Source organism: Scardinius erythrophthalmus (assembly GCF_964197995.2).
Source record: "Scardinius erythrophthalmus genome assembly, chromosome: 24".
NCBI lineage: Eukaryota > Metazoa > Chordata > Actinopteri > Cypriniformes > Leuciscidae > Scardinius > Scardinius erythrophthalmus.
The window spans coordinates 5,448,891-5,460,898 of record NC_138244.1 but is presented as its reverse complement, the minus strand read 5'-3'; the positions used below and the strand labels follow the sequence as shown (position 1 = coordinate 5,460,898).

At 37.4% G+C, this 12,008-nt stretch overlaps 1 protein-coding gene across 2 annotated transcripts; it reads right to left on the bottom strand.

Moving 5' to 3' along the window:
- Positions 1–260: 260 nt before the first annotated feature.
- Positions 261–11,530, bottom strand: rab3il1 (RAB3A interacting protein (rabin3)-like 1). Of its 2 annotated transcripts, XM_081356582.1 has the most exons (11): positions 11,298–11,496; positions 10,136–10,328; positions 8,950–9,045; positions 8,430–8,507; positions 6,139–6,351; positions 4,503–4,631; positions 4,316–4,422; positions 2,996–3,019; positions 2,670–2,769; positions 2,503–2,569; positions 261–1,545 (listed from the first exon to the last, which is right to left on the bottom strand). In XM_081356582.1, exons 2-11 carry the CDS (start codon positions 10,262–10,264, stop codon positions 1,460–1,462), a joined length of 1,029 nt encoding a protein of 342 aa, XP_081212708.1. In that variant the 5' UTR covers positions 10,265–10,328; positions 11,298–11,496; the 3' UTR covers positions 261–1,459. The 2 variants fall into 2 exon arrangements, with proteins under 2 accessions (XP_081212708.1, XP_081212709.1); XM_081356583.1 differs by lacking the exon at positions 2,996–3,019 and having other exon boundaries at positions 11,298–11,530.
- Between the last annotated feature and the right edge of the window lie 478 nt (positions 11,531–12,008).

Sequence of the window (12,008 nt, the reverse complement as noted above, 5' to 3'; positions counted from 1 at the left end):
TGCATACATGTGTGTATGATGCATTTAAATAAGCTTTGACGTTATATGACATAACTATTATTATCTGAATTTCTGAAATGTTCCATTATCTCATAAAATCATAATTATATATATATATATTCAATGCCTGTGGAAGTCCATAAATTTATATTAGACCAACATGATTTTTATACATAAATTATTATGAATAAAGCACAGTTCTTACATGCTATATATACATCTTTTGGGAACATTTCTTGGGACAACATTCACAAAACAAATCCGAGTCATTTATATTCCGAAGACTTTAATAGACTGAAAACACACACGGTCATTTTAACATGACGAGGCAGTTTAACTTACAACGGACCTGAGGGTAGACGCTAAATTTAATGTGTCACGAATTAAAACAAGGCTTTGCACATATATTTCCAGTTTTAAAAAACCAAACAAATACAAGCATCCGAAGACATGTTTCACTCGCATCACGTTAAATATGGCGGCTACGGCCCATAAAGGCTCTGTAAACACTGTATTTGTGCAGTAAGACAGCGATTGTCAATCAAGCAACGGTTATTATCTACAGGGAGTGTGATGCATCATGCTACAAGTACCATAACCTGTGTCTAAGATGGTTTAGCATTCATAACATGCGTGCTGGTAGTGACGTGTGTGTGTGTGCAGGAGTGTCTGTTACAGACTGAGACTCACATTGCACATTTCTTGGCACTTTAAGGAGGTTGCATAGAAAAGACCTGTGGAGGATTGTCCATTCAAAGCTGTAAACCGTTTGAAATATGCTGGGACAGAAAGCGCCTTAGTGTTCTTAAGTGCATTGCACATTCAAGATAGTGTTCAAAACTGCAAGGTGAAATCAAAAGGAGCTCTAGAACGATCTATCTATCAGATAAAACCTTCACATATTTGTCAAACTGTTTTGGAAGAACTGTTTGTAACATTGTAATTCCGACAAAACAAACACAGCATAAGATTTCTGCAAATAAAAGGCAATTATTTTGCTATCTTTCTAGAATTCTATCAAACTGGTTGAGATTTGAGACTGTTTGTAAACTGAGGAACACTAGATGAGCTGAAAACATTTAAGGTTTGACTATAAGGGTTCAACTTCAAGCTATGAACTTGGGAAAAGGCTAAATAAATGTCAGAGACGTTTTACCGGTAAATGGAAAGAAAACGTCCTGTTGTTGACTTCTTGAAATATAAATGTCTTCCAGATGTTAACCTCAGTGTTAAGTGGCACTTTTTAACACGTTTGGTCCTTCCAAAAGCAAAAAATGACACAAAACCTGTCAACAGTAGAACTGGAATGCTGTTATTCCATTGGCTCAGGGAAAAGAGGCATTCTGGGAATTCTTCTGTAGTGTTTCCCTGAATACATACATGAATATATAGTTAAAATTGCCGTCATGGGAGTGTGTGAGTGAGTGAGTGTTGAGATGTGTTTGTGTTTTCTGGTTCTCTAGCTCTCCTCCGTCAGGAAATATCCCAGTTTGGCCACACTCATCTCTCTCCGCAGACGCATCACTTCCCAAAACATCTGCTGAACTGCAACCAGAGGAAAATTACAGTTTTATTCTGACATACTTTATTGTAATAAAAATATCCACCATTTTACTATTTGTAGTATTTTATGGTATTTTTAAATAACAACTAAATAATTCAATAACAAACTTAATACTTAACACTTAATATTAAAATATTATATATATACATATATATAATATATATACACACTTTATATATACAAAATTGTATGTATAAATAAAGTATATAAAAAATAATATTTTTAATATTCTTAGTTTTCTTCTGACATACTTTATTGTAATAAAAATATCCACCATTTTACTATTCGTAGTATTTTATGGTATTTTTAAATAACAAACTTAATACTTAATACTTAACACTTAATATTAAAATATTAAGTAATATAAAAAATAATATTTTTAATATATATAAAAAAAATCTTAAAAGTGTGTGTGTATATATATATATATATATATATAATAAAATAAAATATGCATTTTATTTATATAAACTTTTAATATTATATCAAATGTATATATAATAAAATATCTATATATAATATATATATAATTATATATATTTTAATACAATAATTTCTAATATTATATATATTTATGTAATATTAAAATGGTATATAATAATACATATTTTATTATATATTTTAAATATACATTATATATATATAATCTTACATATATAAAATATTTAATGTAATATTAAAATATATGAATAAATAAAAATTGGCATTTCATACATACATTTTTATATAATAATAGTATGTAACTTAAAATAGTATGTGTGTGTAATACATATAAATATACACTTTGACTACTATTATTTGTCTTAATACATGTTCTTATTGTAAAATACTTTCTTATTTATATATATATATATATATATATATATATATATATATATACACATCACAAAATGGCCAAAGTGAATTAAAGGATTCGAGTGTACAGTTGGTGAACTCACCCTCTTGTCTGACAAGGCCCTGCTGGATGTACCTGATGTAAGTGAAGAAGTTACACACCGCTGTGATCTGAGGAGAGAACACTGAAGTATGAACCGGATCCTGAAATTAACATCTCATTTAATAAATGCGCTTATGAAGAATGAGAGGGAGTGATATAGACATGTACCCGTGCTCTGCTAGACGGAGATATATAGTAGTAATTCTCTTTATCTCCAAGTTTGATGCGATGTCGGCAGTGGCGGGACATCCCGCTCAATGCACATTTACTGTTCAAGCAAAAGAGAACACTGGACAATGAAGCTGTCAATCAAATGACTGAACACTCTTAACGGACTCACACAGGCAGGACAGAATGAAGAACTTGGCAAAAGGTGTTCACGCCAGATTTATCTAAAAAAATTTACTTAACTAATAAACATTCTCCAGACAGAAAGGAACATGTGTTAGTGTAAATCAGGATTTCATGCACATTCGGTTCTTGGAATCACTTACGTTTCTATCGGTGTCCGGCAACCGCTGTGAAAACAACCCCAAATCAAACAGTGATTAAAGTGTGATTAAAGTGTGATTAAAGCGTGATTAAAGCGTGACTTCCCAGGTCTAAGTGCAATTGCTCTGATTGACAGTATGTGTATTTGTCGCCACCAGGCAGGATTTAAAGAGGATCCCACATGCTACATGTCAAACCCAAGGATTTTAATTTTGGTCAGGATTAGCGTTAGCCAGTCTGAAAGAGCTGATGGTGTGTCTGATATGAAAGTAAGTGTTTGTGCACTCATTCAAGCATGCAGTATTGGGATTTAGGCCATTATTAGGATTTAGGCCATTATTTCCAACCATAATTCTCTGTGGTACATACTTAGCATGCATTCTTGTCACAAACCTCAGTAGCTACTCGAAACATCTGTGCCATTAAACCAGATGTTTTATTTTTCAGGTAGCATGTTAGAAAGTTTAGCTAAATTTAAATAATTTGCTCAGCAGTTAACAGTGCCTCATATGACAATGCTAAAAATGCAAAGTGCACTTGCATTGTGTTATAAATTACATTCTGACCTTGAAGTTTTTTTTTTACTTTCTTTAAAGTTGCAGTTTGAGCATGAAAAAGCTCTGCAAAGTTACAAAGCACAAAGTCCCTCCAGCAGGAGTGATTCTCTATATCAGTGTCAGTGTTTCTGAACTCCTGAAATGCCTCCATTGTAGTCTTGAGTTTCTTTCGGGAATGAACACGTCACAATATTCCTCATTATAATAATTCATGCGCAGAATAAAGGGGCGGGGCCTGGTTGAGTTAGTTAGGAGTGTGTTGAAACTGGAGGTTATGGTAAGGGGCGGGACATTTCCCAAACACTGACCAATCACAACACACTGCTCCAGCCGACCAATCAGAGCACAGTGTGCTTTTCAGAAGGAGGGGCTTCATAGAGACAGGAACTAAACAGAGCGTTACTGACAGACTGAGTAGAGAGGAGCCGCAACAATGGAGAATTTAAGAAATAAAATGTGTTTCTTGAACACTCAAGCATGAAAATCTATTCTAGTAGAGCCCAAAAGAAACCCCTTTTAAAGAAATGAAACAATGCTTTTTACATACTGTTTCATTTTCAGTTTAAAACTTGACTGGATTTGTGATTATATAAATAACAAAAAGTAATGCACATTATGTGAAAAAGTATAGTATTATCAGTCTAAATTTCAGTAAAATGCATGCAAGATTCTACATTTGATTTCTGAAATTGGCCAAAAGTGTGAAACAAGGTGACGGATCTGTTTTGTTTATAAAGAGTTACCGTGAGTCCATCCATGACTTACTTGGGTCCTCCACACTCGATGTCTTTGACCGTGTGCGGCGACGACATCGCTACAGGCTCGATGGTGAGAGAGTTGTTCTCCACCGCGCACTGGACAGACTGAGACAACTGGAGGAAAACCATGAGAGAAGGTCTGAGAGAACGGAAAGCACAGAGGAAGATAAACGAGCTGATGTTTACTGGCGTACCTCAGAACATGTGAATGAAAGGCAGGGTCCGATATCTTCCCTGAACACCCTGCTGATGAACGCTGAGGAACGGTCCAGACCGGGCTTCTCCTTCCACGAGAGGAACTCCGCAAACAACACCGAGTCCATCTACATCACAGAAGCTTTTGTTCATGCTTTTTAAACACTCAATGAATTCATGCTCTTTTTCTTCAATGTGTTGATTGCTACTTTGTTTTGTTTCTCTGCTGAAAAAAGCTGGTTTGCTGGTCTAGGATATTTTAGTATAGTTGGTAAGACGTTACAATAAGGTCCCAATAATATGGAAGCATGTTTCCGCCACTGAATAATAAATAAATAATAATAATTGCGACTTTTTATCTCATAATTCTGACTTTTTTTCTCACAATTGCGATATATGAAGTCAGAATTGTGAGAAATAAAGTCACAATTCTGAGAAATAATGTCGCAATTGTGAGATATAAAGTCGCAATTGTGAGATATAAAGTCGCAATTGCGAGATATAAAGTCGCAATTCTGAGAAATAAAGTCGCAATTCTGAGAAATAAAGTCGCAATTGTGAGATATAAAGTCGCAATTGTGAGATATAAAGTCGCAATTCTGAGAAATAAAGTCGCAATTCTGAGAAATAAAGTCGCAATTCTGAGAAATAAAGTCGCAATTCTGAGAAATAAAGTCGCAATTGTGAGATAAAAAGTCAGAATTGCGTGATATAAAGTCGCAATTGCGAGAAAAAAAGTCAGAATTCTGACTTTGTAAGACGCAATTGCGGCTTATTTCATGACTTTATATCTCGCAATTCTGAGAAATAAAGTCAGAATTGCGAGATGTAAACTCGCAATTGTGAGATAAAACAAAATTTTATTCTGTGGCGGAAACAAGCTTTCATACATTAATTCTAAATGTATGAACTAATAATAACTAAAAATGAGCGATACATTTAAAATATTATCAACAGGTAAAACTTTTGATTTTAATAATGTACTAGTAAATGTTGAAATTGACATTGATTAATAAATGCTTTAGAGGTATGTTAACGAATGGAATCTTATTGTAAAGTCTTGACTATTATTTATATACTACTGAAGTATTTATGAATATTTTGAATTAGATTTTATTTTTATATTTTCATTTTAATTTAAGTTCTAGTAATTGAGTTATGTGTTTTTGTCATTTTTTTATCTAATATTTATATTTGATTTCAGCTTTATTTCAATTAACGAAAAGGATTTTTAATAGTTTAAGTTATCAATGGGAGTTTTGGGTATTTGACAGCTGCCCAGGACCAGCTAAACCAGCAAAGACCAGCAAACCACTTTTTGGGCTGGATTAAAATGTTTTTTTTTTTCACCAGGGAAAGAAAGAAAAATAAGTTCTAAAGTTCTAATTTGTAACCCTTTGTACCCTGTTGCCATAGAGAGAGTTCACACACAGGTCACACTGACCAGCTGACCAGGAATCAGACACACAGTATCAGACAGAGGAGAACAGGAACTGCACAGATCAGAGAAATGCAGGCGGGGGGGAAAGAGAGGAAGAACAGCAGGAAATCAGTGAAGGTACAGTAAAACAGTGATCAAGCCTTCATCATGCAGGTACAGTCTCTGTAAGCCAGTGATCTTGGTGTCGTTTGTACCTCTCTGTCCTCCTGGCTTGTCGCGGCATTGGTTGGCAGCGGCTCTGTCTGCAGCTGGAGGGCTCCGCTGGCGCTCTTGTTGCGCGTGTGGCCCCGGGACCGGCTGGAGCCCGGAGACAGCAGCTGAGGGTGGAGCTGGCGGTTCGGGGACGAGGGCGTAGAGGTCAACACCAGGGTTTTCAGAGCAGAGACCTCCGCCTGCAGGACATCAATCTGAGACCACAGAAAGAGAGAGACAGAAAGAGTGAGCCGAGAGTGAGACAGAAAGAGTGAGACATACAGAGTGAGACCGATATAGAGTGACATATAGAGTGAGACGAGTGAGCCGAGAGTGAGACAGAAAGAGTGAGCAAAGAGTGAGAGAGAAAGAGTGAGACATACAGATAGAGTGAGCAGAGAGTGAGACAGAAAGAGTGAGCCAGAAAGAGTGAGCCGAGAGTGAGACAGAAAGAGTGAGCAAAGAGTGAGCCGAGAATGAGACAGAAGAGTGAGACAGAAAGAGTGAGCCGAGAGTGAGACAGAAAGAGTGAGACATACAGATAGAGTGAGACAGAAAGAGTGAGCAGATAGTGAGACAGAAAGTGAGCAAAGAGTGAGACAGAAAGAGTGAGCAGAGAGTGAGACAGAAAGAGTGAGCAAAGAGTGAGAGAGAAAGAGTGAGACATACAGATAGAGTGAGCAGAGAGTGAGACAGAAAGAGTGAGACAGAAAGAGTGAGCAGAGAGTGAGACAGAAAGAGTGAGCCGAGAATGAGACAGAAAGAGTGAGCCGAGAGTGAGACAGAAAGAGTGAGCAAAGAGTGAGACAGAAAGAGTGAGACATACAGATAGAGTGAGACAGAAAGAGTGAGCAAAGAGTGAGACAGAAAGAGTGAGCAGAGAGTGAGACAGAAAGTGAGCAAAGAGTGAGACAGAAAGAGTGAGCAGAGAGTGAGACAGAAAGAAGCCGAGAATGAGACAGAAAGAGTGAGACAGAAAGAGTGAGACATACAGATAGAGTGAGACAGAAAGAGTGAGCAGATAGTGAGACAGAAAGTGAGCAAAGAGTGAGACAGAAAGAGTGAGCAGAGAGTGAGACAGGAAGAGTGAGCCGAGAATGAGACAGAAAGAGTGAGCCGAGAGTGAGACAGAAAGAGTGAGCAAAGAGTGAGACAGAAAGAGTGAGCAGAGAGTGAGACAGAAAGTGAGCAAAGAGTGAGACAGAAAGAGTGAGCAGAGAGTGAGACAGAAAGAGTGAGACATACAGATAGAGTGAGACAGAAAGAGTGAGACATACAGATAGAGTGGGACAGAAAGAGTGAGCCGAGAGTGAGACAGAAAGAGTGAGCAGAGAGTGAGACAGAAAGATAGAGTGAGACAGATATAGAGTGACATATAGAGTGAGACAGAAAGAGTGAACAGATAGTGAGACAGAGAGAGACAGATAAAGAGAGAGAGACAGACAGATAGAGTGAGACAGATAGATTGACAGACAGATAAAGACAGACAGATAAAGTGAGACAGACAGGGTGAGACAGATAGTGAGAGACAGACAGAGAGAGACAGATAGAGAGAGACAGATAGAGACAGGCAGATAAAGTGAGACAGATAGACAGAGACAGACAGATAGAGTGAGACAGAGAGATAGAGTGAGACAGATAAAGTGAGACAGACAGATAGAGTGAGACAGATAGAGAGAGAGAGACAGACAGACAGAGAGACAGACAGATAGAGAGAGACAGACAGATCGAGACAGACAGATAGAGAGAGAGACACAGACAGAGACAGACAGATCAAGAGAGACAAACAGATAGAGTGAGACAGATAGAGTGAGACAGATAGAGAGAGAGACAGAAGTAGAGAGACAGATAAGAGAGAGACAGACAGAGACAGACAGATAGAGTGAGACAGATAGAGTGAGACAGATAGAGAGAGAGAGACAGAAGTAGAGAGACAGATAAGAGAGAGACAGACAGAGACAGACAGATAGAGAGAGACAGATAGAGAGAGACAGATAGAGTGAGACAGACAGATAGAGTGAGACAATCAGATAGAGTGAGACAAACAGATAGAGAGAGACAGATAGAGTGAGACAAACAGATAGTGAGAAACAGATAGAGTGAGAAAAACAGATAGAGTGAGACAGACAGATAGAGAGACAGACAGATAGAGTGAGACAGATAGAGAGACAGACAGATAGAGAGAGAGAGACAGATAGAGAGACAGACAGAGAGAGAGAGAGAGAGAGAGACAGACAGATAGAGAGAGAGAGACAGAGAGACAGACAGACAGAGAGAGAGAGAGAGACAGCACCTTGCCCTGCGCCTCCTTCAGCTGTTTCTCCGCCGCCGCCTGCTTCACGTTGGCCTCTCGCACCATCTTATGAGCCTCCTAGAGACCAGAGATCAACACACAGGTCTGAGACATGAAATACTCCTGGGAAGAAGACATGTCCCTAGTCTAACATGCTCAACTATTTTAAATAGCATTTTACGAATGTTTTTATGACTATGCTTGTAGCATTTTTTTTATTATTTAATATTAATTGTGAGACTACATAATATATTTTTAAATAAAGAATTCATTAATAATAATATGTTTTATTCAGAGCTTGACAGCAGTGGTGTGTAACGCAGTCACTCCTACTAGCTACTTTGGCTGATTGAATTTTATATTTAATAAATATATAAAAGGCATCTGAAATAATAAACTAAGTGCAATATATTGTTGTCAATTAGTACATGGCACACATATTAGTCTCACTATTGAACTCTACATCTTCACACAACAGTCAAGCTACTGTCAGCGATGATGTCACATTAGTCCCGCCCACCTCAAACAGACTGGCGGTCAGTTCCTCCAATTCCTGCTCGAGCTGATTCCTGACATGAGACAGTCTGACACACTCCTCGTCTTTCAGCTTCAGCTCCTAAAAAACACAGACAGCGGTCAATAAAACAGAACTGAATTGAGTAAGAGAACATTTTAATGGTTCGTTCATATTTCAAAGCAGTTCATATTCATGTACATTAATGTCTATATCGTCTTGGAAAATATTAAATAACTAACGGGCACCAGCATCATTGGATGGAATAATAAAACAATGTAAAAGTTTAATAAAAAAATATATATATACGTTTAAAAATAACTATAATATGACTAGACGACGTATCTCATGTTGACACTGCTGCTATTTTGTTTGACTGACATGACATCACAACAGTCAAATGAGAGAAGTTGTAGGCTAGCTTACAAAAAAAAACTAAGTTTCCAACTTACAATTATGGTTTGACAAAGACATGAGCAGTTATTACAATTCAGAAACGCATAATTTGTAACTTGAAACCGTGTACTGGAGCTTTACAGATCCGAAACACTGATCTGAAGAGCCTACAATGAAAACATCAAGAGCCTTTTTCTTAGCTAAATGTAAAGTCCCCCCAAAACATTACTTTTAATAGTTTAGAAGAGAATAGAAAGGAATAGAATAGAACGGAATCTGAGAGGACAGATATGCTTTCAGAGTAGATCGGAATAGAATAGAAAAGAATTGAACAGAATAGAATGGAATAGAACGGAATGGAATAGAACGGAATAGAGCGGAATAGAATGAAATACATCAGAATAGATTGGAATAGAACGGAATGGAATGGAATAGAACGCAATAGAATGGAATGGAATAGAACGGAATGGAATAGAACGGAATGGAATAGAATGGAATGGAATAGAACGGAATAGAATGAAATGCATCGAAATAGAATAGAATAGAACGGAATAGAATAGAATAGAATGGAATGGAATAGAACGGAATAGAATGGAATAGAACGGAATAGAATGAAATACATCGCAATAGAACGGAATAGAATAGAATAGAACGGAATAGAATGGAATGGAATAGAATGGAATAGAATGGAATATTCCAACGGAATAGAATAGAATGAAATACATTGGAATAGAATAGAATGGAATGGAATGGAATGGAGTATACTGGAATAGAATAGAATGGAATAGAGTGGCACCTTTTGTGCAGCATCCAGCTGGTCTCTGAGGAATTCTGTTCCCTTCTCCTTGATCTCCAGGGAGGAACTCCGCAGACGGGACATGTTGTAGGCCTCTTGTCTGTGTGCTCCTGCCTCCTCCGGGGGCATCTTCGTCTTCTTCCCCCCATCACCCCCCAATCTGGGGCTCGGCTCCGGCTCCAGGTCGACCAATCTGCAGGAAACATAAGTCTTTTTTATTATTAAATAGTCACGATTATTTGGTCCAAAACAGTGTGAATGTGGCCTATGTGAAAACTCAAGTGGAAAGAGATTTAAAAAAAAAAAAAAAAAAAAAAAAAAACTCTGTTCACTTTATAGTTTATAAATTCATTCACTTTATAGTCATCATTTCCTCGTCCTCAAGTTCTTCCGACCCTGTATCAGTTTCTTTCTTCTGTTGAACACAAAAGAAGATATTTTGAAGAATGTTGGTGACTAAACCCATTGACTTCCATAGTATTTTTTTTTCATACTTCTGCAAGTCATCAACTGTTTGGTTACCCATATTCTTCAAAATATCTTCTTTTGTCTTCAGCAGAAGAAAGAAACTCATATAGGTTTGGAACAACCTAAACACAAGTTAATGATGACAGTCAGAATATACATTTGTAGGTGAACTGTCCCTTTAAGTTGGTTTTTGTAAAGATTAAACTTTAAGAACACACTTTCCCCTTCGTATCGTTCAGCCTAGAGGATATTACACACTCATATCACAAATATATCACAAGTCTTCAGAGAAAAACTATGATTATAGTAACACTCAAATAGATCCCTAACTGTCCTTTTTAATAGCCAATACGATTATCCCATAATATCCCAACAAGGATCGTACGCAAATGAATCCAGTCAGGAAAATAAAACGCCACACCCGTCTTCATATAGTACGATAGAGCTGCCTGTGGGGGAATTCATAGACGCTCGTGTGTGATAATGATCAGAATCAGCCCTGTTTATGTAAGTCATCGCTCCGCGGCGGTCGCGGCATTTCCCGTGTTCGCTCCCCGCCCTTCCCCTCACCTCGCCCGGCTACAGCACTCGCCGCGACCCGCTGACGACAACACAAACAATGAAACAATCTAATAAAGTTGCAGTGTTGCAAAATTGCAGCTCCGCTTCCTGAAATAAAGAGTAACAAAAGTACCAGTAGATCCCGCGGAGGTTTCCCGAACCCGACTGAGCTCTACAGCAGAAATCTGATCCAGATACACACTCCGGAATCCGGATCCGAGAGAGGAATCTGTGTTTAGATTTGTTTTGTTTTGGGTAGGACAGTCAGATAGACTTTCCTCTGAGATTGAGCAGGAAAAATGTCCCGCTGTCAATCACGAGTCACATGACTCAGTGGAGGCATCCAGGAATCACGTGATGTGCCCCAAACAAATGGTTCTATTCTATTCTATTCTTCTATTCTATTCTGTATGTAATGTGCTCATGTTCTGTTGTCTCTGTTCTGTTTTGTATGTTAAGTTATGTTTTCATTAATGTTATATTGTTTGTTCAGTTTTGGCATGTTTGTTCTGTTGTTATGTGTATGTTATTTTGTATTATATTGTTTGTACAGTTCTGGTGTGTGATGTTTGTTCCATTCTGTTTATGTTGTTATGTTATGTTATTTTTTTTTGTTATATTGTTCAGTTTTGGTGTATAATGTTTGTTCCATTCTGTGTATGTTATGTTATGTTACTGTTGTTATGTTATGTTACTTAAATGTTCTTGACTTTCACACATTGATATTGTGTGTACAGTTCTGTGCATTCAGCAGAATTAGAGATTACATCCTCTTTATTCATTCGCTAAATGATGAACTATGAGCTAAATGGGTGGAAGATTTTGCTCTGTCACAATTTTTAAC